The 27,733-nt window shown below is 38.3% G+C and overlaps 1 protein-coding gene across 4 annotated transcripts in view; it reads right to left on the bottom strand.

Moving 5' to 3' along the window:
- The window catches only part of SLX4IP (SLX4 interacting protein), a 70,826-nt gene that overhangs the window by 29,972 nt on the left and 13,121 nt on the right, over positions 1-27,733 (bottom strand). For all 4 annotated transcript variants that reach the window (XR_014615999.1, XM_084201852.1, XM_084201854.1 and 1 more), the window contains exons 4-5: positions 6,688-6,777; positions 3,549-3,672 (exon numbers count right to left, since the gene is read on the bottom strand). Coding sequence is in view for 3 of the 4 variants with exons in the window: in XM_084201852.1 (XP_084057978.1) it covers positions 3,549-3,672; positions 6,688-6,777 (214 nt within the window). In the remaining variant the exon portion in view is untranslated. The remainder of the gene's footprint in view (positions 1-3,548; positions 3,673-6,687; positions 6,778-27,733) is intronic.

Here is a 27,733-nt window from a genome sequence, read left to right as displayed (position 1 = left end):
CCAAGAAAAACAGCAAGGATGCTAGGGAAGGAATGAGAGTAGGTCTGAAGATTACTGGTAGGAAAAACATAGTTAACTTTTTCTTCCCTCAAGAGGGGGAAGAAGGTCACTTTACAATATACCTTCTTCCTTCCTTCCATTTCTAACAGCCACATTTTTTTTCACTTCTCCTTATTGTTTCCTCTGTGCCCACGTAAACCTCACCTTCTTCCTTATTGTTTTCAGTTCTCCCTTTGCCATTTCTCCTGAATTTAATATCTCTACTCAGACCTCTGTAGTCTCCTCTTAACTCTCACTGCTCTTGATCAAAACCAGACACTTTCTGTGGAACGTGAAACTTCAAATAAAGCAATCCCAAGCCATACCTGGCTGATGCCCTTCTTGCATGATTTTGGCTATGCAGATTGGATGCAGGCAAAATTCAGCCTTTGAAAATCCACCCCATTTTAAATGTCTTTTTTAAAAAAATAAAGCAAAGTCAAACATATTTGGACATTAATTAAACACAAGAATCAGAGAATTTATACCAAAGCCTATGTCCAAATACTAAATTAAAGCTTACTTTGGCAAATTGTTTGTACTGGCCATTTGGGAAGGGTGTGGAAATTGTTCAGACAGAAGGAAGAATAGGAAGAACTTGCTTGTCTTGGCTACTTTCTCTCATTTTTCCATTCTTTCCTTTTTCTTTCTTCTCCTGTGTGTAACACCCACAGATTTCCTAATGAGCTGGTATGCGACCCACCACACACTGCAGTGTGGGTGTAACTCAAATGAAAAAGAAATGTAAATTAACAAGTAACTTGCATGGATATTTACATTAAGTGTCACAAAAAAATGAAAGGTAGTGTCAAGTAATACTAACATAAACATAATATAATGTTAATACTAAAAAGAAGCTGTGATAGGTGCAAATTTTCTCTTCAAGGGAGTCTAAAATCTTATTAGTACAGGTCAAATAATTCTCTTTTCAAAAACTGTTGAATACATCCTGCAGTGTGTACAGCAAACTAGTTAAAATTGACTTGAAAACACGCAACTACAGCCAGGGGTGGAATGCTGATCTGGGACACTGGAAAGAGTAAGCAAGCAGTTAATAATCATGTGAAAGATCCCTCTACAGATACACACCTCCTTACAAGAGCAGGAGGTTCACAGCAGTGCAACTCCACACAGACTTGAATAACTTGGAGCAGAAGAAACCACACAGAGCTTGAAGAACTCAAACTCTTCATGAGCTCCAAAGGCAACGAGCTGCAGCTGAAGCCTTTTCCCAGCAGCACCTCCACGGAGCACACCGGGCTCCTGCGTTTCTCTGTGCGGTACAGAACCCTGCCAGCCTGCAGTGGCCTGCAGTGTGGCACTTCATCTGGGTGAAGAACACAAAGCCATCTCCCTGCAGCCCACAAACAGAGACGCCTCCTGTGATCCCAGGGAGGAGGCACAGCACAAGAGGCAGCTGCTGCAGCCCCCTGGCCCCGTGGCTCACCTCAAAGGGTCAGTCCTTAGAGGCAGGGCTCCTTGCCCCAGTGAACACCCACCTAATTCTGTTATTTCCTTCCCAGGTAAGAACAGACTCCAAGTGAACTTGAAGAAACTTGATTCTTGGGCTTGAACAAAGCACTCCTTTCTTACAAATTACAGCCTTGAGCAAAGCAGGCTGAGAGAAAAAGAAAGAGTTGGCTTTGGAAGTGAAGCTGAACATGAATGTTCGTTATCACAGCCTGTTTTCTTCCTTTAATTCTTTATTGTTAATTAATGACGGTGAGATTAACTGCAGAAAACTGATGGAACAGTCATTCTGCCTCCTCCAAAGTAAATATCCTTTAATCTAACACTGTCACTGATATTACTGATGACCTCCTCAAATGCATATCCCTAAGTTTTTCATTTTCAGGAAACAAGGGGAAGAGTCAAGCAGAAGATCAGCTCCTAATCCTGGGACGGCACACCAGTATTTTTACTGAAAAGTTCGTGATAGGAAAGAAAACAGAAGACCCTAAATTCTAACAAACACTCTCAAATTACTGTTGTATCTACCCACATATATAAAAACAACTATTATGTCTGGCAGTTTTACCTTATAAAACCATAATTTTTTCAAAACTTACTTTTTACTAAGGCAGGAAACTTCAGGAAATAAATAATAAAAAACATCCCTTCATAAAAGAAAACACAAAAAAACCTCAACAGATCTTAGAAATTCTGATCCCACTATCTATAAAGTTCACTAACAACCAGAAAAGAACAGGGGTCTGCAAGTTCATGTGCTTGACAAACAATAATAATATATTAAAGGGATAAAATGTAGTTATAACTTGCAAGGAAGAAAAGGGTTTGGAGATCCTTTAGTAGCCTGAAGCACCTCTTGCTCATGTGGTATTGTGTTCTTGAGGGGTGGGAAAAAGCCCCTGTCATGCCAGAAGAACCTGGCTTACATATATGACTAAAATGTTGCAATATTTAGCCAACTATACAGTACATAACCTGTATTTTATCATTATTATTGACAATAGCATGTAAAGCTGCCTCCACCAACCAGCATTCTATAGGAATATGCCTTTTTCAACAATGGAAAGCATTTTAAAAGGCAAAGAACTTGTTCCCAACTGAAACTGTTCATATAATACATGTAGAATTGTAAAATTTATGGGCACAGTGATGATATAAGTATGTAATCATATGCATTGCAGAAGCCATACTCCAGCAGAGATCTCTCCTGTATTTAAGGAAATGTGACAAAGCATGGCCAGCACAGCCCTGCTTTTCTGAGACAAGTGTATAACCTGCTCCAGGCTAGTAACAAACACCAGTAATTTTTTGCCTAAGAACTATTTAAAGATAAATTGCTGGTATAAAACCAAGAGATGAGCCTATCAACTGTAAACCCCAGCATTATGCTAACGATGAAATGGTGTTAAACAAAAACTGGCAGCCATTTATCCCCAGAGCTGATCCAACAGTAAGGCCCAAGCTACAGAGATCAGGATCTTTAAAATGTGGATGTACTGAAATAGCACCTGCTGGCCTCAACACCCTCACACACACAAGAAATGAGTTCTAAATGGGCGAAGGCTCTTAATCTCTGCGCTCCCAAGGTCATGGGTGCTGCTGCCAGGCCTGCAGCAGCACTGGTGAAATGACAAATGTCACTTATCACATCACAACAACTTTTTAAGACTGAACAGATTGCCAAAAGTAAAAGGAGAAGTTAAGGAATTATTTCTGTATTTTCTACATTAAATGGGTGAATGGAAAAGAGATTTAAATAACCAGCAAGATTTCAACCAATTTTGCAGGACCAAGGGTTGTAATTTTTTTTTAGTTCTAATTATAGGCTCTCAGATTAATAGTATCAGCATTATGTTCATTTTTAAGCAACACAGAAAATTAAAATCCACTTAATTTTTCCACTAACATAGCTGAAGTAATTCCAGACCAAAACATCAACTATTTCAGGCCTTGCTGATGGCAAATTTCTCACAGAAAAAATAAAGAACAGTATTTTCCATGGTACTTTATTGCACACTAAGTTAAATAATTTCTTTTACCGGTAAGAAACAAAGGCCCAGATGATCCCTGTTCCGTGGGCTTCCACTGACCATGCTGTTTAGGTGCCTCCAAGTAGTGTTTGACCCTTGAAGCAACAACTTCTTCCAGCAGCTTGCAGACCTCCTGAAAGAGAAACCACTGACCTGGTTCGACTATATTTACAGAACTGCCCAGAGGCACACAGCAGGAACCACTACAAAATTATTCCCTCTCCCATTAAAAGGAAAAAAATTGAGAGGAGAAGCACATGAATTAGGAAATGGATGGGAACAAGGAGGGGAATCAAACAATTTTTCTAAAGATCAAAAGAGGAAGTACATTATGAAATTCTTACTTGGCAGATGAAATACAGTATATTACAATACTAACTTTTTAAACCAGAAATTAGTTTCATATGCATGCAAAGTAGGAAAAAATACATGTTAAAAATGCATCACAACATTAGGTATGTAATCAAAATTTTAGTAAAAATCCTCTCAGGAATTGTCAACACTATTTCTGTGTAAGAATCCTTATAAATGACAACAGATATTTTGCTCCAATTCTGAGTAATTTGGGGGGGGAGGGGGGGAGTGGATAAGACCGAGCAAATTAGGTCACAGCAATTTAATTGCTCTAATTAATTTAGATTTTTCTGCTCCTAAACATAACTGTTCCTATCTTTCATACTTTCTTCAACAAACCACATACAACTCAGGAAGAACAAAACCTTCTGCCAGAATGAGCCAGAAAAAAAACTAATACTTGGACTAAAAACCAAAAATTCATCTCTTGAATACCAGAATAAGTTTTAAGCTTAATACACACACATGTATTTGAGACTTTTCCCTCAGTATTCTTATTTTCCATTGTTCATAACTATGTGCTCACAGCAGGGATACTTTACAGCACACAAAAATATAATTTCACCTCTAAAATGTGTTAGGGTAATATAGAAAAAATTATATAAGTAGTATCTAAACTATCTTGCTTTGAAATTTCCTTTTGATTAATGCAGAAAGTACTCAGCTCAACAAATTTTTATTGCATTGCTCTAAATGAAAGCAGGGCATATACATTAGTCAATCACAACCAGTATTTTCTCCGTACAGTAAGAAATCCATTTTCCTTCCTGCTTGTAGAGCACAATTATAAATTTCTGTATTTGCCTGTCCTTCTGTTTAACTCATTAAAGTGCTCCCATTACACATTCCTTCATGGGCCTGTGCTGGGGTTACAATGAGAAGGTCTGAGAGGCAGCAGAAACATGGTGTCTTTGTTCCTTCCACAGCAATAAACATTACCTTGCACTTCCTTCATTTACATGGAACATATCGTCCGCCTTATGGAAATGTTATTTAAATGGCTTCCCACAAAGAGCCATACAGACCTCAGAGAGCAAAGATAAAACTTGGACTTTGCCATTCCAGGGGAAAAGGGGTAATAAAGCAAGGGCAGGGAAATTGGAAGGGCAGAAAGAGGGGAAAAACTGCAGCATCTCATAGCAATCCCAAGAGTCCTCCACACCCAGCTAGCCACAGCAGCATGCCACAGTGACGATTCCAGCACCCAACTGCATTTCCTCACACCAGGGCCAGGATTTGGACACTGGGGTAGTTCCATCCTGCCTTCCACAGCACGTGCTCCGAGAAGCCTGTGGCCAAAGGACTGCTGGGACAGCATCACCGGGATCCTTGAGCTCAAGCTGATGACTTCCAGCCAGGATAAGAAGGGGACCAGCAGGGATTGTGTTTGTTACAGAGGCATCCACATTTCCCACAGACAAGCAGAGAGGGCTGCACCACTACGAGCATTTTTCAGATTTTGGAAACAACAAAAATGCAGAAAACCACTTGGGATGAACATGAAAAAGCTCTTATAAAAAATATGTTGTGATAATCTTTCTTTGGGACCTTTTCTTCCCTCACTTACACAGAGATTCTGCCTACGACTTTCAGGAAGTGAATTGCAAAGCTATTTGACTCACACTTCTCAGTCGCTGAAAATATGCAACCTTTGTACTTCTCTTGAAACATGCAGTCACAGAAATGCACTGAATGCTGTCCTGTCATGCCTCTTTATTAAATCAATCATGAGCTAATTTCTTGAAATTCATCTCTTTTGTTTTGGCAGTCTTACAAAATTCATTTTGAAAACGTTTAAAACTCAGATAACCAGGAGAGTAAAACTGGTTATAAACAGAAAAGGTAATGAGCATTCATTTAGCCATAAAAAAGAAATCGGAGAGATTTTGCCTATTTTCTTATTCCTATGTTTAATAAAGCACAAATCAGCTGAACCACATTCTGCTAAATGCACTGCCTTTGCTCCCTCAGGACACGAATGCATTGTTTCTTTCAATGCCATTGAAAAGCAGGAGTCTGAGATGTCTGGGGCCGCGGCGCAGTGACAAGTTAATGATGGCATTATTGGGGAAGCTATCTGCTGAAAATGCCGTAAGGGAGACTTGCGGGAAAGTCCGCAGGCATCCCAAACACGTCCTGCCTCCTTTTCAACAGGGAGCTTCTCACGTTCCCACACAGGGAAAGCTCCTGCCAGCAATGCAGCACAAGGTCCTCTGTGATTCCTCTACAGGCTGATCAAAGCTACAGGCAGAATTTTGCTGCTCACTGATTTTCCACTATTTCATCAGGATATACACATGACATGCTTAAAAATAATGGAAGTTTCTCTTCATAAGAGGCAAGAGTTCTTCTACGGTTTATCTTGCATACTTATATTTTCTTGCACCCTCTAAATGCAGTATCTTTTACACTTCTCAGAACGAGGAAAAAAATTATTAGGAAGATATTTCATCAACAAAATGATACCTGCCACAATCTGGTTTGTATCACTCAGGTTAATTTACAAGCATTCATGAGAAACAAATTAAAAGTTAAGTCACGAGAATCCACACAGCATACATGCATGCATGAATGTGCACACACACAGAGTTTAAAAATCAAAAAGCAAATTTAAAGTGGTCACTGGTGACCCAAAAAGCACATATGGTTGACTTAAGGGTCCCACGGTAACCACTGATGGCTAGGTATAACTAACAATATTCCCCTAACACTGAAAAATCCTGAACAGTTCAAGGCAATCCAACTTTTCCCCTGAAGCCATACACTTTTGAAGTAGAATTGATATTTGTTGTACCTCTTTCTCATGATCTGAAAACCAGCTGGTGTCTTTACTGGAGCCTTGAGGCAAGATATGAACATCCACCAGGACAGCAAAGTTCCCACACTGGAAAAAAAAAAAAAAACAAAACAAAAAAAAAAAAAGGAAGAAAAAACACGTTGAACTGTAGCTGCTAGGAAGCACATGTCGAGCAATCAGGGAGATAAACAATCAGGTAAGCACATGCACCTGATTCAGAGTTACAGCAGGCAGAACATTAAATCATGAAGTTTATGAAGTATGGAATTACGAATTTATCATTGTTCATGGACTTAACAAGGAACAAGAGCACCAGACCTATCCTGGATAGCTCACTGAAATGTTCATATGACTAGCACAAGTATGTGGAATTTTCTTCTGCTACCTAAATGTCTCTTTTAAATATGAGTTCAAACAAATTTTAATGTATGAAAAAATAGCTATTCCTTCCCCAAACTCACGTAATTCTATTTCTGAAAATTTGGTACCACATTAATTATCTGGTTGGTGCTTTAAATTTATTAAGTACTTAAAAATTCAGCATCTTAGAAGTGTTTTTCTTTCTCCAAGCTACCTAATGTAAAGAACAGGAAGCTTAAAGGACTTTTCAGTGGAAATCTGGTACTTACCACATCTGTCACCTGTACTTTGAATGGCTAAATAATAAGGCTCACCTATTACTAAACACTATATACAGTTATTAGGATGATATAGGCTACATGCCAAGACACATCAGCTATTTCTGAAATTCCTTGATAGGTGCAACCCATATCTCAGGCTTATGGTGTAGCACTAGTACAGCTGTGGGGAGTACCCTTACCTATATACATTAGCACTAAGAGCAAAAAGATTTAGCATCAATTTTACTAATCATTAAAGCATATTCGTTAAATTTAAAATCTCTTGGTTAATAAACACACAGATCTGTAAATCAACTGCAAACAGAAGTTTCTAAGTAACGATTCAAATATAATTAAAATGTAATTCATGGCCAATATTGTATTGTAGCTACAATACAAAAGTTTGGCAAACGAGACAGGCATTGTGAAATAACTTTGAGAAACTTCTAAGTTACTTATAGGTATCAGTCACTGAAAGAGCAGAATGCTTTGATCTATTGTATCAAAAGGCTTCTCTTTCCTCCAGAGAACCAAGAATTGCCAGATGGCTGCCACAGCAGACTTTTCCAAGCTTTAAATGGATGACAAAATATCTCACAAATATCTCTGGTGAATCATTAGTCAGCTCCAGCAAACTTTAAATTGACTACTGAACTTCAAAGTTAGCAGACACTGCAGATTATAAAGTGAAAGCCAGTAAATTATTCATGGTTCAGCACTAATAACAACAAACAAGTAGTTGATACATCAAGAAAATTCAAATTATCAAATGCTCCATGTTAATTGGTATAATTTTCTATTGGCCATAAATCTTTATACATAGATAGAGATACAAAATATAGACCTGTTTTTCAAGGAGACAATTTTTGTAGTTATTTTCTTCTGAGTGGCACTGTCTCAGTTGCCAATCTTGAAACAATTGGAAAAAAGAAAATAACGAACCACATTCAAAACTATACAATGGAACAGTTAAAATTATCTTGAAAATTTTACAAACGTACCAAACATTTGTAGTGCTTCAAAGAAAAAAACAGATATAAATCGCACATGAATCCTTGTAATAGTCAAGGTTTCCCAATGGAAGATTTCTATCTCTCTGAGCTTGGGAGCATTCTTCTTTGTAGACAGCACACCTGGAAATATTTCAGTAGCCACAAGCCAACAGTTTTGCCCCACAATCAGAACAGCTTTGGGACAGGACACAGGGAAGCATAACTGGCACAGGCAAAGAGGAAAAGGGGGAGTCAGAGAACACGAGTGCAGCACTTCCTGAGCCTCTCTACCTCCTATTTTTTTAAGTCCTGGACTGATCTGAGCAACAGTTCCCATGCAGGCTCCCCCATATTCCTGAGCTACACCTGTATTTCTGCTTCCTGTGCCTTCACAGGGTACAGCTCTGAGCATAGTGTTTACACTGAGCAGCTCAATACAGCTTGGGCTGCTCCAGCAGCAAAGGACAAGTACACATTAAATACCAATACAAATAATGGCAGGGAACAGAGGCAAGTGGAGGAAAAATGTACACAGTTTACATTAGCAGACCTGATGCTCTTATAGAAGTTTCTATTTTTATTTTTATTCTGATGAACATGCAATTGCATGAAAATACTCGCTTTTATGTTAGTGGAAATGAAGTGTTTCCAGTCAGTGAGGCTGCAAGATACAACTCGTGACTCCTAAGTACCACAAGTGAGAGGCAAACAAAAAGAATGGCAACTTTTAATTTCATGCTTTCAACATCCATCTCAAAATTTGCACTGAAAATTGTTTTTTGAGGTGTGATTGTCCAAACTGAAACTTGAATGCCTGATTTGATGGGAAACACATTTGTCAAGAATCAATAGGAAAACATTTCACTCAAAAATTAAAGACAGAAGCAGATGCTTCAAGTTGATACCCCCCCCATAATTCTAGGTTTCAAAAACTCTTCATTTTTACAAGCTGTTTTTAATGTTCACATTCTTGCTGTAACAGTCTAATGACATTCATTGTGTTACTAAACAAAGGGCTTTAAATGATCTCAGAATGTTGTTAGTGTATTGTTGTACGGCAATGGCATTTAATTCAGAACATCTTTTCAGAAATCAAATTGTTTATACAAATACATCAAACACTTCATAGACTCTGCAAATTGGAAATATAACCAGACATGTAACATAAACAGAACAAAACTCAACACAAAGCGGTCATTCAAGCAAAGTCATCTGCCCATAACCTGCTGAAACCTTGAAAGCAGCACATACTAGATGGTGAACTATCGCTGCAAATCCCCCAATGAGTAAATAAACCCAAATAAATCCTTATTATTGCTATACCCATTTTTACAATCAGTGGGCTCCTACATGGGTACTCTTGTTTCTTTAAACTGCATCACATGAACAGCATCAGAGCAGTCCTTATGACCAGCGAGTCCTTGGGCTGCTGGGATGAGCACGGTGGGTTTGTACTCAGTTACAGCACTCCTCGTTACAGTAGACATGAGCGCAGAACCAGCCTCCCAAGACACATTTTAGGGCTCCCCACTGCTGTGATTATGGATGTGGACTGGAGGGTCAGAACTCACTGAAGCTCAGTTGTAACAGAAACATCTGAGAGTTTGGCTGGGCGGGAAGGAGCCGAGCTGCAACCCTCACACACTCAAAACTCCAAAACCGCTCCGTGATGAATGTACAGGAACTGGTTATTTCTGCTCTTCCCTCTTCCCTGAGCACTGTGCTACTCTGTTGTTACAGAGAGAATTTTATTCCAGTCTTAGATGATGCCTAGAGTTAAAAAAAAAATAACAAAGATAGACTTGATCCCAATGACCACTCAAAAAATGTCATTGGAAGCCCTTTCTGGCATTGTGACAAAATTGATAGGACATATCATCACTCTCCAGAATGCAAAAGCACAGCCAAGAGATTTTGTGGGAAAAAAATAAAATAAACCACACAAGCTTATGTGAAATATCTTGTCTTAAAATAAACAGGAAAATTTGAATATTTTCCATCCTCTCTAAGTTCTTTCTGAAAATCAGTAAGTGTTCTACACAGAGTCAAGCAAGTTCTAATATCTACAGCATTGAGTAGAATTATGACCAATTAATCATTGGTCTGATACACTGTGCCAACTGCATTATAAAAATTTTACATTTTCCAAGATTATTAGAAGTTTGTCCTCTTTTATCTTTCTGATCCCAAAGAAAACTATGTTTTCCTATTGTTTATACTATTAGCACCAATGATTTGCAATATTTTGACATTTTCTTCTTACACAGCAATACCAAGAGGCAAAAATCCCTTAGGCAAGTGAGCATACAGCACAAAAGACATATTTGTCATTATACAACATTAATTTAACTTTCATTTACAAGCATGTCTAGGAGCACAATGATTTGAGGTAATACACAGTTTCCCAAACCACAGGGACACTGCTCCAACACTTAAATGCCTCAACCTGTATAAACACAGGACTTAGGATAGGTATTTATGCCACCACCACTGCTGACAGCTATCAGAGGATAAAGGAATTTTGGTGACAGCTAACACTGTACATTTCTCATTCTTTTAAGTAGATAAAGTTATAATTTGATGTGTGTATGACTTTTACACTTATTTTTCTAGAGAATCTCCAGGGTTTTTTTGTTGTATTTTTTTGGGGGGGTGGGGGGGGTGGGGTGGTGGTGGTGTCATCCTTCTAGGGGGGAAAAAAAAATCAGAGGGAGGGAAGGGGGAAAAAAGTAATACTTTTTTTTTTTTTACCAGGCAGCAAAGTTGCATGAAAATAGTGTTTCTCTGGTTAATGCTCAAAGCAAGATGCTTCTCTAACTCTGTTTCAGGGAGAGTGGGGTTTAGGCACCAACAGGTCACCAGTGAATAGTTTTGCTGTCATGAGATTAATCAGGAGCTCACCTAACAAGAGCAATTGACAATTATAGAAAAATTTCCCAACACCTGATACAAAAAGCAGAGCAGAACAGGTGAGAGAAGCCTCCAGAAGAAGGCAAAAGCAGAATCCCTCTAGGAAATCATGTAACAAGTCCACTCTTCAAAATGCTCAAGTAATATGATGCAAATGTCAGAGGGGAAAAGGGGCATATTCCACTTTTGACCTTTTTCTCTGGATAAGAGCTGCTTGGTTCTGGAAATTGTACAAAGCTTGTACTTTGTCATAAATTTATATCCTGAAGTTGTAGAACAGTTTCAACAAATAAATCCTTCTTATTAAAGGAGGATTATAGCCATCAGCTAACATCGCCTACATCTTTTAATTCCCCGCTTTCAAAGATCTATGGGGTCACTGCAACAGTAAAAAGGGAACAGCAGATCAAGGGCAATGCTACAACAGGTTCTAAATAGAAGATCTATCCTCAAAGATAGCTGCACTAAATTATACACAGATTCAGCCAGAATTGGACAATCTAAAATGCAGTCAGACTTTCCAATGGCAGAGAGGAAATTCCCCTTTTACAACCTGCATACAAATTATATCTAAGTAATCTTTCACAAGCAGTTGGCTTGCTTTTTTTCAGAAGAACAGTTTATGTGTGAGGAGTTCCTGAAAGGAGGAATGTTTAATTTTCTGGTGTTTTAGTGGAAGAGAAGAAGCAGTTATCTGAAAATTCAATCAATAAGCTATAGGCACATTAAGATCCCATTGAGAGGTTCCCATGCCAAGCAAAGAGGTGTAAGCAGAGAACAAGCCTTTAGAACAATCCTCTGATAAATGTGTCCTGACAACTCATGAAATTAGGATGCAACATCAAGGCAGCATTTTAGACTCTTAACAGATGCAGATGGACAGGATATTAAACTTAAGAAACGATGGGAAAAAGCAAACAAGAATTACTTGTGAGTGATTCAACCCTTAGGAAAACAAAGAATACTAAGGAGTTTCAGGTCTGATGGAGCTGTGTATGATACTGGAGACTTTTGAACAGAGGACTAACACACTGTTGTTAAAGCACATGACAGTGAGCGATCCACCCAAATCAGCAGACTAAAATAAATTAATGAAGACAAGTCCTTCAGAAAACCAAGTACCTGCCGAGGTAAAGGAGCTGCATGTTTTTAGCAACATAGGAATGCTGCAGTGCAAACAGAGCCTTCAGTTCATCACCCACAGCCAGGCTAAGCAGTAATTACTTAATCTAAACATCTGAACTGATCCCGGAGAACTGCTCTATCAGGTACAATGTTGAAAAAGAGGCCTAAATTGCATGAGAGAATTAAGCTTAATTTAGGTTGTCAGTCTGTGCTGGTCTGATCCCAATTCCGTAGGAGGTTTTGTGGCCCACATATTGAAAAGAGTCATATAGTTGGAGCTCAAACAATTGCAAAAAGCAAGTTTTTCCTTGGGGCTAAGTCTCCAAGTAACAGTGCAATCTCACCATCGTTTTGAAAGGATATACCATGTCCCTGCCTGTGTCAGGACTGATCCAGAAAAACAGAAACAGCAGCACAGTATTTGCTCAAGATAATAAAAAGATAATTTGAGATTCCAACAAGCTGCTTTCACCTCTTGCTGTAAAGTATTATTCTAAAAACTATGGTATTTTTTGAATCATTGTGAACAAGCGATGATGAAATACCCATATCTGCAACAACCTGCTTTCATCCCACTTCAGGCTGGGAAAGGTGAGTGGCCTTGTTAACTGAGGAGGTGAAAATATTCACAATCTACCCAAATATAATTAATTCTTAATTGTAAATTTTTAAAGACACTTCCTAGGGCATGGCCACACCAACAGAGTGCCACAGGATGCCAAATCATTGTGTATCACTTGATCTGCACTTGGGTGCAGATAAAGATTATTACCTTACTGAGCTCTTACCCTGAGCTATCAATAATAATGATAAAAATTTGCTATTATGAATTTGGCAGTTCATGAGAAAAATTGCCTTGCCATTGCTGTACTAAACTGGAGTTGGGGACATTCTTTTAAGTTCTACAAAGTCCGTGCTAGGATTTTGTTTCTTCCCCAGGTGGAAAGAACAAGGACTTGTACACACCTTATACAAAACACTCCACATGGCTGAATTATTTGCTTTGTAATTATCAGGTCCTACAGCAATAGGTATCAAAACAACTGCAATGACTACTAAAGCTTCCAGACATCCTAAAGATGCCAACTGTAACATGATAATATATATATTTTTTTATGAAATTAGAGCCAGTAATAAAAAGGTTTGAGGGAATTTTTCAAATGTTCAACTTGTTAAATGATTTTCACAGGTTTTCCCATACATGCTTTACAAGCTGTATTTTAATATTAATCTCCCAGATTTGAAAGCATAAAAAAAAATCACCAAGTATGTATTGGCAAGCTACTGATGGATTTGTTCAGCATGAAAAGAGCCACCATATAAGAGGGCTGAGGAAATTAGCAATGTACCACCTGATTTTATGACTTTCTGCATATACCAGAAAATGAAGTGCAATAAAAATTAGGTGGAGACACCACCCTCAGTATCTTCTGATGTAAACTCTGTGAGAGGAAATAAAACTAGGTGTCAGATAGCATGAAAACACAATTTACAAGCTTCCTGTAAGGTGAGGCAGAGGCAAACCACAGTGTTTGTTTCACAAGGTAACGCGCCCATTGCTAAGATGAAGGAGCAGCAGTTCTCCAGCACATGATGCACCCATGAATATATTTCTGAGTTATTTGTCCAACAGCTGCAGGGATGGGCTGACTTCCCTCTCACAAAAACAGAACGGGGAAGTGAGGGCAGGTCCCAGGCAGGAAATTGTTCCACGTGTCCAACTTTGCAACTATTTCAGATTCCTTTTTATTCCAAGAGATGAGGTCTCACCTGTTCTGGAATTCCCTTCCTTCCCTGCCTCTCCTGACAACCTTACCTACCGCAGCACACAGCTACTGAAAGGGGAAGCAGGAGGCAACACAAAACCAAACCCAACATCTGCAGCCCATGTTTCAATGTAAAATATCTGCAGATGCTAAATCTTTATGCCAAAATAATTTAACAGATTCAAGATAAATTAATTGCACATGGTCAGATTTTAAGACAAATACATAAAGCAGAAGTATTTTTATTTGCTAAAAAAGTGTAGTAAGCCAAACTTCTTAATATTGTTAAATTTACTGAAATGGTTGAAATGTTGCATTTTCCAAGTACATAAAATAAGTACTTTTAACTCTGTGTTTTAACTAATTTGTCTAAAGTCAGCCAGGAAAGTTTCAGAACAGCAAGAAAGCTTTTTCAGAAACAGCATAAGAAAAAAGTGACTCATGCTGAAAAAGGCGTATTACACAAGTGACACCCTTTGGACAAAATCCTTCTATTAAGTGGGAGCATATTAAGTCAACACAGGGCAGAAGAGGAAAGTTCAACAAAATATTTTATGCTTTATCTACAGAGGTAGAAGGGAAGAAACAGATGAGTCTTCCAAAGAAAAAAATTGATGTGCTAAATCTTACTGCTGAAAAAGCAGAATCAGATATGGAGAATCCATCATATTTCAAAATGGAAACAGATCACCAAAAACCTCAAGGAATTACCAGCTGGCAAGCAAAGGGATATATATTTTTTTTAATGTCCAAGAAAAAAAATTTCATTTCATCTGGAATTGAACAGAGTATGTAATAAATAGATTTTGTGCTTAAATAAAAAGAAAAAAGAATAGGAGCAACAAGCAATTTATAAAAATATGTAAAATATGAACACAGTTGAACTCGAGGAGTTGGTGAAAGGCAAGGATTGTGGAAAGTACCTGTTGGAGTGTTTGTCACCAGAAAGGCTCCTGGGACTAAAGCACGACCTGCTAAGGAAGCTCCTTCCCCATTTGCCTGTCCTCGCTCCAGACTGCCTCTACCTTACATCTCCCACAGGTCAGCACCAAGCAGAGCTGAGCAGGTAGAACTGTCCCCTGCCTGAAACAGTTTTGATTCACCATCTGCTTTAAAAGGCATCCCACCATCTACCGGGTCTGACGGCAATAAACAGGGAGTGGCTGTTCATATATCTCTCCTAACACACTTAACTGGCCACCCCTGGGAGGACAGCAGGGCAATGAGAAGCAGGTGGTGGATGACAAGACCTTAACTTAAATCAGATGCAGCTCAAAAACACACCTGACTCTGCTCCAACCACGGGCCTTCAGGAGCCCCAGGAATCCATGCCTGACCTCTAAGGGAGGCAGGTGAGTACAGCACTACATGGCACAGGTTAATCCATATTTATTTACATGCCCCCAGCGGCCACAACAAAGACTTCTAATTCATAAAAGTGAATCCTTCTGCAAGTATTCCTCTTCCCACAACTCAGTTTCTGAGGCTGGGAAGTTCTGACCATTTTCTTTCTAAAAATTTATTAAAATCAGTTAATTGACTCCAGTCTCTTCCAATAGGGGAAAGAAAGATCCAAACAAAGTGTGATGTTTCTAACATGAAAACAAACATTTAAAGAAACAAATTCAGTACTTACGTAAGTAGAGCATAATCTCTAACTGGCTTTGTTGGTTTCTATAAATCTTTTTCACACTAAGTGCACTAATAGGTATAATAGTCACATGTGGTCAATCACGTCATGAAAACCCAAGGAAAAACACTTGTGAAAAACACAATATAAAGACATCATGGGTAACACATTGCTCATTTTCACCTATTATGAAGAGTAATACAAACAACATGCTCCCAAGATTTCAGAGAAGCCCCATTTTACAGAGGGAAGGGGGTGGAATGGCAAGAAGGATTGATTTATTCTCAAAAAACCATTTATCTGTTTCACTAGGATCAAAAAAGCTGTTGCCTTAAAAAAAGGATGTAATTTTAGTACAGTCGAAAAGGACAACCAGTACCTAGGATTTCAACTGCTATTCAGAATGCCTTTTTAAAAAGTTTAAGTTTTACATTTTGAGGTCCTTGTATTATTTTTTTCCCAAGTTTCCCGTGGATTATGTTACTAATTGAAAATATGTGGGAAATATTTCCCACAATTATGTTTAGAAAAATTCCAGTGATAATTAGCACCAATCCTCATACATGTGGAAAACATTAAAATCACCAAAAATGATAAACAGTGTTCATTTTATGCAACAAAATGTAGACATTAAATATTCAAAACATTCTATTGGGTCCATACTGACCCGTATGCTCGAACAGCAACAAGAGGCCTACAGGAAGAGGTAAAAACATAAGCAAATAATGATACTTTCCTCAGCAGATGTATTAGACTTTTGTCAACATGAGACCCTGGGCTTTCTATCTCATAGGCTGCATCTGTATTTGGAGTCATCAGTGATTGCTTTCTCCCATAATTTGTGAATTGGTCTATAAAACTGCTTGAATATTTACAAATCCTGTGGCAAATCCAACTGCAGTGCATCACATGTTCTAGTTCATCATCATGTCATTCAATACTTGGAGACATTCTGCACAGCTGCATTCTAACCTTTCATACTTCAGCTCCCTGCTCAGGTCTGGTACAAATCCAGCAACTGCCCAGAGCTCCCTGTTCAGCTCCAGTACTGCCTCCATCCTTCAGCCAGGGAATCTGTGCATGGATCTTCTTCTTCAGCCCACCTAACAGCCTTTGGTGAAGGCCCTTGTCCATCCCTTCTGGAGGATCTGAAAGGGTTATGGCAACAGAGTCCCTGTCCTTACACTCACTCCCTCCTGTAAAGATGCTAGAGGCTGTGATGCATATGACTTCTGTTACAAGGGGTGTTTTGACTTTTTCCCCACATGTTCCACCGATCCCGATACCCATTCATTCTGCCCCACTGGAGTTTGTGCTAATTAGTTCAACGCAGATGTCAGATATTGAACTGACAAATTTCTGTTCCCATCACTCAAGGCACTCTCACATACGTGGAGCAAGGATAGTTTTAACATAAGCAACATCTGCCAAAGTTTCTTCTTCCCACATATTCTAAATGGTGGCTTTTAGTGTACTTATTCCAGTGCAGAGTACAAATTAACTAAAACAAAATAAATTCATAAACTATATTAATACCTGTTGTTTCTTTTGCAGTAGAGAACATGATGATACTGGAAAATTAGTTTCCAAAGTTAGTGCATATGTTTCACAAAGGTCAGCTTTTTAACATACTAGTAAATAGCAAAATTCTACAAATGCATCTTAGCATCCTATCCTGTTGTGTGCAAATACAGAGAATTATGCTTAAGCTAATGCCTTGTCCTTTAGGAGGCTAATTTGGCTTCACTTGTCTTCCAGATTCCTCCTATAATGAACTAAACTGCTGAAAAAACCCCACTTTCTGTAAAACAGTCCCTTAAAATTCTTATTTTTATCATTTTCTATCAAAAAGTACATATATTTGTACATTCACCAGGTTCTTTTTCTCCATGCTCCATCTGTAACCCTATTGCACAACTCGTATAGGTTGCCTAATTCTTCCATTAAAATTCTCCTGAATTTAAATTTGACTTTTTCCATACCTGCCAAGGTCAAAACTCCTCCTTAATGCATCTGCTAAACAGGCAAGGGCTGCAATAAAGCTGACAGCACAAAGCAGCTCAATAAATTCAGCTATGCCATCTACTATCGGGTATCTAAGATGTCACCTGGCTGAATTAAATCTTGCTTAATTGCAATGTTTATGTCTACCCAGCAAGATGTTAAAATGGAAAATTCAAACAGAATTACTTAACATGTCTGCAGCATACCTAATTTCCTATAACCTGTATCTACCTGCTTAGCTCTCCAAGGGTGAAAGAGAGTTCCAAGGCAACAAACTTCCCTGCTTTCTGTACTGAAACTTAATGCCCATGATCAATAAAAATGAGAGAACCAGCACTGTCAACTGCTTCATCTCTCCCGAGTAAGCAAATCATTATCATCAGTTCCAATACTGCTCCTCTGAAAAATGAAATTTTGAGACCAATGCAGCATTTGCATTAATAAAACCAGTGCAATAATCAGTTTTTACATCACTGAGATGTAAAAATTAGGCCCAGATTACATTCCATGCCAACACAAACAAAAGCTTGCTAGTCCTTTCAATTTATTGCCATAGCATGGAGATAAAACTCCTATTTGTAATAAAAAAAAAAATAACAAAAAAAAATTGGTGCATCAGCCCAAGAGAAGACTTTTTTCCCTGCTTGCTCAAGTTCTGGTCTATATCACTCTCAGTTCCCAAGCCTCTTTCCACTTCTCCTTATCTCAGTCTTCATTTTCCCACTGTCAAAGCCTGTTTTTCCAGGAAGGAAAGTTATGGTAAAGATGAGGAAGATTGTTCAGCACCTCTTTGCCCTTTGGCACTGCTATCAGACACTGGGATTTTATCTGCCACATTAGCAGAGATCTTACAAAAAACACATTCCTTTTTGTATAATGTACATGGTGGTCACCCAAACAATAACCAGTAACAGATGTCTGAAGTGAGGAGAATGGACTATTTAAATAGAACTTTATAAATTCTGATGATCCCTTCCCAGATTTGAGACGTTGACACTTAATTTATAACCATCAGTATGGCCCTATCCTTCCCTTTGTGTGTTTATTTCTAGTTCCAACCTGGTAAGGATCCTTTGCCCATCATGCCTTAAGCTTCTCTGTGACCTTGCAGATAATCTTACCCTCAACTTGCCTTCATTTAACAGTGGTGAGATAAAAATGAAAAAAAAGAAAAACCTCTGCAAAGAATCCAGCACCCAAACAAGAAATTCTGTCAGTGCTATGAACTTACATGCTTACATAAAATTACTGGCTTCATTCAGCACCCTGCAATGACCATCTGGGAAAGTTTTTCTTTCAAAGGAAACACAGAAGTATGAAAGTAATGTAACCTGCCAGAGTCCACTGAAATTTTGATGGTACAAGATTTGTACGTAGGTCTGCTTTCCAGGGGTTTTCAAACAGTGCTCTCACTCAATATGCATGGGAAATTAAGTAGTAACTGCTTCAAATATTCTTACAGTTCAATATTACAAGAAAGAATGTTAGAATTGGAATTTTAGAAGAAAATTCTCCTTAATCTATAGCTGTAAACCTTATTTGCCAACAGCACTTTCATTCATATAGAAACAGCAGAACTAAAGATCCATTTGGCATAGTACAGAAGCAGATTTTAAGACTACGGTCTTTATGATGCTGCATTATGTTTAATTACCTTGTTTTCAGAATTCCTTTTAAGATAATAAAGATTTCTGTATGTACTTCTGGATATAGATGCTTAAGAAAAAACTGGTTTTTTAAAATGTCATTAATGATCCATCTCACTAAAACAAAGGATATCACCAATAGGAGAAGCAATGGAAAAGAACAGATTTTTAAAAGACATGGTCAGATTCTGCCATTTTAACAGCTCTGCATAGATGCAGAACAAGTTCACAGACGTGCACAGAGACTGTCAATTGTTGTACTTGTGGACAAAACTTATCCTTCAGTATCTTTAGGCTTGTAGGTCTAGTAGAAGTTTTACATTCCTGATTAAATTTTTCAAACAAATAAAATTAACAACAATCCCAGAAAACGAGCAACTCTCAACATTTAAAAACTTTGCAATCAGCTTCAACAGCAAAACTCCACATGCATTTTGCTGAAGAGTTTCAGACAGGAACTTCACCATGATTTGTAGGAAATAGACTTCCCCTGCCTTCTAAAGGCAGTGCAGCAGTACAATTTGCCCTGCGCAGCAGCAGATGAAACGACCTGCAAAGCATTTCTCCAACGAAGAGATCATATTACAGGGCAAAAAGTTTCCTTCCTTCCTGGTACAACACCAACCTGTACCCACTCTGCAGGAAATGCACTGTGTTCAAGAGACCAGGCTGACAAGGAGAAAGGCCTCTTGGTACACAGCAGTAACATTTCTGATGGAACCTAAGCAATGCCTACCAGCAGTCAGGAATTTCATATTAAAATACATGACAGCAGATGATACAAATATAATTTGATTTCACTGGTTACAAATCCAACCCTGTCATACACTTGTAAGTGTGAAAACCACAGGAGCGAATCCAAAGGCTGAAGCCTCACATGCTGCAAAAATCACCTACCAAAGACAGGACTGTGCCAACTAACTAAGGAACTCTAATAATATCTGCAGAGCTAGAACAGATATGGCTGAGATTTCACATCCTGCAAGTCTGCATCTTTTTTAAGGGCCACATAGAAAAGTGTACTCTGGATAAATTAGGTTTAAAAACCTACTTTTTTTTCCCCATGAATTTCAACAGGGGAAAAAAACAAACCAAACAACCACATCTACTTTACAGATTGAGAGGGAATTACCCTTTGGAAAGCAACAGCTCGTTTTTTAATTTAAAAAATTGATAGTATGCTAGCTGCACAACTGTCTTGGGTAAAAGGAATGAAAGAACAGAGATGACAGCACATGACAGATTACAGCTCCTGGATGTCAGGAACCACAGAGACAGGAACAAGTGATCACACCATCCATTTAACCTGATTCACATTAATAAGAGCAAGACAAAAAGACGACAAAAGAAAAAGACTTTTCTTTAACATGTCCAAGAACACTATTAAGCTTTGTAATAGTCATATATGGCCATATATTTATCTCTTTGTATTATTTTTTGCTTGAATTTAGTAACCATGTTCTACTCAAGGCTTTTTAAAAAGATGGAAAGACGTGCATTTGTATATAGCAAAGGCAGCAAAACCACGTTATTCAACAATGCATAAGACCTACTTTGTTGCTAAGGGACACAGATAAATGAAGAGGAAATATTTCCTTATTTGCCTGATATGAAGAATGAACTTGTGATCTGCTGTAATGTAATTAACATCAAAGAGAACAATAGAGATCAGGGTGCGTAAACATTTTAATTCATTATTATTAATGATTACAACATGCTAGATCCTCCAAATCTTGCTGGCTTTTAGTTTTTCAATATGCCCTTCAACCTCCCTTCATTAGGTTTTCAGAGAAATACTGAAGAGCAACAATAACCCACAACAAAACTTCAATTTTATCAACCAAGTATTTCTCCAAAAATTCAGGTAAATGTACAAGTGTTTAAAAGCTGTCCTGAGAAATTCACCCTTTTTGTATGAAATATTTTATCTAACTGTGTGAAAATGGACAGAGTGAAGCAGTGCTGTAATAAGACACAATCACAGTATCCTACAGAATGATTTACAAAAAGGCCAAGGACACCACACGTGCTCCTTGATGACTACAAGTACATTTATGAAGTTAAACGGTCTCTGAATACGACCTTAGAAAGGGCAGGTGGAAAACTGATTAAGGAAAATCTGCCATCTGGTGACATGGACTCCCACGGGGAAGTGGGCAGGATTGGAAGCCCCACAGACATCTCCGCTGACTGGATCAATACAATTAAGGTGCAGTAAACCATCAGCCTTTCTTTGGATTAGTACTGGGCAAGGATAAAACATTTTGCCACTCTGTGACACCTCAGGGGCCTTAGGTTCTCCTTCTGGGGCGCAAAGGGGAACATGAAACATAAAACAGACAACTGTGCCCATCATCCCTCAGAATTTACACCTTCCGACATCCGGATATTCCTGCTCCCCTCCCTGCTCAAAGTGGCTGAAAACAGCTTTTCAACCAATTAATTTTGCCACTCGAGGTTTTTCACCAGTTTGAGTATCATTTACTACTCCTAATCCTCATCTCATTATCAAGCCACTATGAATTCCTGTTCTACTCCTGCTGCTCCATACCTTGTCTTGTTCCCAGCCTTCTCTGCACTTTAGTCCAGTTCTCAGCTTGACACAGCCTGCACATCCCTGTTTCAGCGCTGACATCCACCATCCATTTTCCCCTCATTCCTGCTGCACTTCTCTCTTATCACCAGTCTCTGTTCCTCACACAAACTACTGAATATCCCTGTAGCCCATTCCATGCCACCTACCCCCAGGCTCTGCTCCATAAATAACAAAGATCTTCAGCAGGCTTTTTGCTTTTTGTTGTTTTATTTTTATTTTGCTTAAATAAATCATCCCACCCTTTCTCTTCCTTACTTTCAAACTGGAGAGGCTCAACCTCCCCCCTTCTCATCACCAGTGCAGCAGGGGCCACCAAGATCACAGGAGATTCCGTGACAGTAGTGGGTTTTTCTAAATGAAAAGTGAATCTAAAAACTGACTTTCCCAGAGGTGTATAACTTGGTGGGGAGACATCCAAACCAAGGGCAAAGGGCTCATCACAAAACTCCATTTAGAGTTACGGCTGTTTCTCAAAAATTGGGATTTGTTACCAGGCAAAAGACTTGGACAAATAGCTGGTAGATATGTCCAAAATAAAACCTTTGCAGGGGAAAAAAATAAGTCAAAACCCCAACTATTTTACTAAACAAATTCTTGGCAAGAAATTCATCATTAGGCTAAAAGCTTAAATGCTTAAAATCTTGGAAAACAAAACTGGTATCAAGAATTTAGTTTTAGCTAACTGATAGAGATAATTTTGCTGCCTCACTTTGTAAGTTATATTTATCATTTTTTCATCAAAATGAAACTGGACCACACAGCAGAACACATAGATGAATGATGAAACACATGGATTCTCTTTGTTCATATGCCGTTTAGGAGAACAGTATCTTAGGGTTTTAGTGGGCAAAAAGATTAATGCAAATTTTAACAAAACATGTGGTTTGAGCAGTGCTTAGAAATGGCAATAGAATTTAAGCATTTAAGAGAGCATTTAAGTCTTAAAAAAAAAAGATAGTGATCTACAAACTGAAAGCTTTCCTAATCTCCTGCAGTAATATTGACACATTGATTAAATACTTTATAATAGAGACTAAAAATGCAGTTTGCCTTTTAAGATCTTGTTTAATATAAAAGCTTATTCTGTCAGGTGCCTATCCCTAAAACTGAACTCCTCCAACAATTTCCCTTATCCATATTACAGTATCTGCATTTTGAGATTTTTAAAGTCAGTCATATGGATTGATATGCCATTATTTATATCTCTTAAGTAAAATACTCTTAGAAAAACAAACAGACTTGTACAAGGTCATAGAAAAAGCTCAGGTGAAATATTTTAACCAAATGCCCCTGAGATCACAGAATTAATTAATGGCAATCTTCTGAGGAGCACTAGTAAGTTTAACTGATTTCACAGCCTACTTCTAACTAAACAAAAAATTCTTACTAAAGTTCTGCATATTTGTCTGATAAGTTTGGGAGTTTGTTCTTTTTGTTACTTGCAAAACCACAAAAATACATTGAAACTAAATTCATAAACATGTTTATAAATTATCTCTGAGAGCAGAGATAAAGGCACTATATAAACCCAAATATTTGTTACTTGAACAGATATGTTGCCCATTAAAATGCTTTTATGCCATCTTACTCTTAATTAACTCCATACATACATATCCATATGAAGAACTTGTCTATCAGAACGTGTAGTGCTCAGTTCTTTGTGATGAAAATGATATGGCACTTAGATAATACTGCACATGACCACTGCACTTGCACTTCCTGATGGTAAGAAGAATGCTGAAGACATGCATTAATTATATAAAAATAAGCAAAACAAAAATTCCCAGCTATGTTGAAGCCATGCCAGGTCTCACAATGACTGAGGCTGAAAGAGATGTACATTCCTGTCCCTATAGCTAAATTCCTGTCAAAGAGTAGCTACAGAAGGTTAATTAATGTATTGTACCTGTGCCTACCAATATCAAACAGGTATAAGTACAATATTTATGAAAATTATTGCTCCAATGGCCCTTTGAAGGTCTCAAAGGCAGCTGGGAAAAAAAAAAAGTCCTTTGTTTTACTAAAACCACAGTGATGATGCAAAATAACTCTTTGATCTATTATATATTTGAAAGCACTAAGCTAAATGCAGACAGTAATTGCTGACAAATCCCAGTAGTAAACAAACCAGTCTCACATTTTACATATTATCAAGAGGCTACAGAATTAATGGTTACAGCCAAAGAAATGTTGACACAGTTGCAGATTAAGCCTTAACATGCTGATCATGTTAAAAATACTGCACAATAAATATTTTTCCACTTTGTAAAAAGCCAGACTGTTTACATGTGTAAGTGGCTGGAGATCTTGTTGTCTGTGTGTGGTCTTAACATTTCAGTATCATAACCATGAACATAAAGAGAAACAACATGAAATAACCTATTATGCTTACAATCAATGCCAGACTGCAAATATTAGAAGCACGGAGATCTGAGTTTCTGAAAACAAGCATTACAACATACATGTACCTACATACAAAATTTTTACTTCCTTTTCTACAATGTAATAAAAAAAACGGAAACAAAGCTTTTCTAAAAGTAAACAGAGGAGTCATATTTCACAGAAATTAAGTTTTCTTCCCTTTACATTGCTTAGAAAGGAAAATAAAATTAAGAAACTAAAAATAACAACCATCATTTTTGCTAAAAGCTGAGACATTCTGAAACTATGGTAATTTCACTTGTATTGTTTTATCACATGAAATGTATTAAATTTCTCTAGTTGTTACTTGTATACAAGTACATATATATCACAGCTCTAGTTCCTAATTGTCTTAAATGTCTGATCTGCTGTTTCTTAGCTGATTTTTGCTACAAATTGCTGTTACTAATTTACTTAGGAATCACTGGAAAAATCTCCTGCAACAATTTTTTTTTCTTTTTAATAAAAAGCAAAGCCTTTCAGAGGAAAGAGAGCACTGTGAAATCATTAAGGAGATGCAAGCCCCCTTTACTACAGGGAGACCAATTAGTAGCTTTACCATTCACACACAGCTAAGGACTGCTAATAGGTAAAGGGCATCAAACTGCCCCACTTTCCCACTCCCTAGGTCTAGCAATCCAACATGCAACTTTAAAAGGCAAGTATGCAGAATAAACAAAATATTTTTACTTCAATCACTCAAGAACTCAGTATTTTTCACACTAATTGACACTTCCTGCCACAGCCAGCAACAGAAAGCAGAGGCCCTCATCCTTCCAGCATCTCTCTGTGAACCTCACTACCCATGGCTGAAATTCCTAAGATTTTAGGGAAAAAAAAAAAAAAACAAACAAAAACCTGAAAGTACAAGGCTGCACCAAGAATGCATCTGTCCAAAGGTTTGAGACAGATTTACAGTCCTATTGTTCATTTGCATATGTGGGAAGGTGAAGGGGGGAAGGAGAAATAACTTACTAAGTTTTCCCCATGCTTACACCCTATTGAAAATTTATTACATGCACAGAAAGCAAAGTTCTTCAAAACAGTTTCTCCTCTAAAATTAGAGGATTAATGTTAGAAGAGGAAAAAAATCAGGAGCATAATTGATGAACAGAATTAACACAGTGGGGTCATTCTAATTCCATTTGGGACACACATCCTCACGAGGCTGAGTTTCTGTTCCATAAGTGTTTAAGAAAAATAAACATGTCACCGAAAGTCTTTCTAAGTACACTTTCCAAATGAGAGAAGTGATTGGGGAGCCAATAGAAAAGCAATATGTATGAAGGGTAATTCCCTGCAAACACAAACTGTAAATGACCCTTGAAAGGGGTCCCTTCTGAGCTTCCGGGAGGAAGCAGCTGGCTCTGAAAGCAGGCAGAAGGGCAGGGCACTATCCCCACTGCCCACTCCTCAGAGCGGGGGGCTCCTTGGCACAAGTGTCCCGGGGAGGGAGAGCCAAGCAGCACTACAGGATTTCCAGGGCTCTCCTGGCCTGTCAGCCTGCCTCCTGGAGCCTGCTGCTGAAACACATTTTTTTGTAAATAAAGCATTATGCTGCACATTTCTTCAGTGTGAAATTATTTGTAAACATTCAGCTTTTGCTCCAGTCCAGAAATATTAATAGATTGGTTGAAGACAGCTGCAAACAACATAGGAAGGCCTAAGAATTTATTTTGTTCAATGCCAGACTGCAAAAGCTTCTGTGGAAATCACAGAGGGGAAACTCCAGAACACACAAGCGTTCCGTGGCAGACTGCCTTTTTCTTCAGGTAGTGGAGTGCTCATTCCAATTCCATCACCTGTTCACGTGCAATCTGTTCCTCAGGAACTTAATGGCAATTTTTTGCATTTTTACGCTTATGATCTGCAATTTAAAAAGTCATACAGACTCCCCTGCAATTCAGCATCAGTCATACAGGTGACAGCTGATGCTACAGTTACTCCCAGCCCATAGGACAGACCTTCCACAGCCTGTTCCATGACCCTGCCACTTTTCACTTTACACCTTCCCCTAGGTCTGCCTGATTTTTAAGCCTCTTTACAGTGCTGCTGTAAACATGACAATAACAACAAGGGAGATCTTTGCTGCTGAGAATGAGCCCTCACAAAAGGGAATTTTCACAGTGTTTTCACTTTGTGGAAAAACCTGGAATCCTCACCCTAAACACGTAGGAACCTCCATCACACAGCCCACAAGAAAACTGCAAAGCCTTACTGGTTTTCACCACACTAGTAACGTAATAGGTAACAAGCATTTAAACTGCATTCTGTTCTAACAGATTTGGACTAAAGTCTAACTATTTTAACATTTAAACAAGTAGCATATGTACACTTTGAGGAGATCCAAAGCATTACTGCGAACACAAGGGATCTTGAGGGTCACTGAACTGACTTGTAGATGGTCAAAGGAGAGAAATGAGCAAGCCACTTGCTGATCAGGGCCTAAGCACCAAATCTGTGTGGCAGTCTAAAGAGAAAGAAGGGGTATTTCAAAACCAAGTACCAATATGATGGCAGCCAGCAGCAGCAGAGATAATTTGGATTTGGGCAGTACTACAGAGTAGATGCTCTTGGTGAATGAGCTTACCTTCTTAAGTACCATTACCCTGCCTTTTCTGAAACTACCACTTGTATCAAGTTAAAGTCACCAATATCTCTGTGGATAAAATTTTTGAAGTATTCTCTCCTTCTAAACTAGTTTTATATTTGGAGTGTACAGCAAAGATCAAATATTCCATTAGGTTTTAGGAGTCTGTGATCATCACTGGTACTCCTACCACTTTGTAACAGCTCAAATACCCTAGCCTGCTTACAAATCTGGAAATTATCTTTTGCCAGCTTCATTTCCCTGCTTGGCATGGAATGCTGCCCCATAATGGTAGATAAAAAACAGTTACCTCCTCTTGTCACAGCACTGGCTACCAATAAGAGAGCTTTAAGTGACTTTCTAGGTGTACAGCTTGAAACACTGTGAGATTCCTTGATGCTTGCTTAAGATAAAGAAAGGCAGGTTCTAATGATAGCCGAGTATCATTTCACATCTGAACTTACAATGGTTTTTATTGTATTCTTCATCACTGGATTTTTCCTTCCCAAAATCTATATCATAGCTCAAAACCATATATCATAGGAATTTAGAAAACCAGATTAAATCCCAACAGTTCCTACATGCTTAATAATGTAGGCCTCTCCAAAATAGCAACAACAAATGAACCATCTCTAATAACCCTACAGAAAATGGCTTCAAATTAGCAAAGAGTTTTCTGAACTATGTAGAATATGCTGAGCATCTGCAATTAAATCTCTTTCCAGTTCATAATCAAAAACTAC

Source organism: Fringilla coelebs (genome assembly GCF_963513975.1).
Source record: "Fringilla coelebs genome assembly, chromosome: 3".
Lineage (NCBI taxonomy): Eukaryota > Metazoa > Chordata > Aves > Passeriformes > Fringillidae > Fringilla > Fringilla coelebs.
This window is presented reverse-complemented; position numbering and strand designations above follow the sequence as displayed.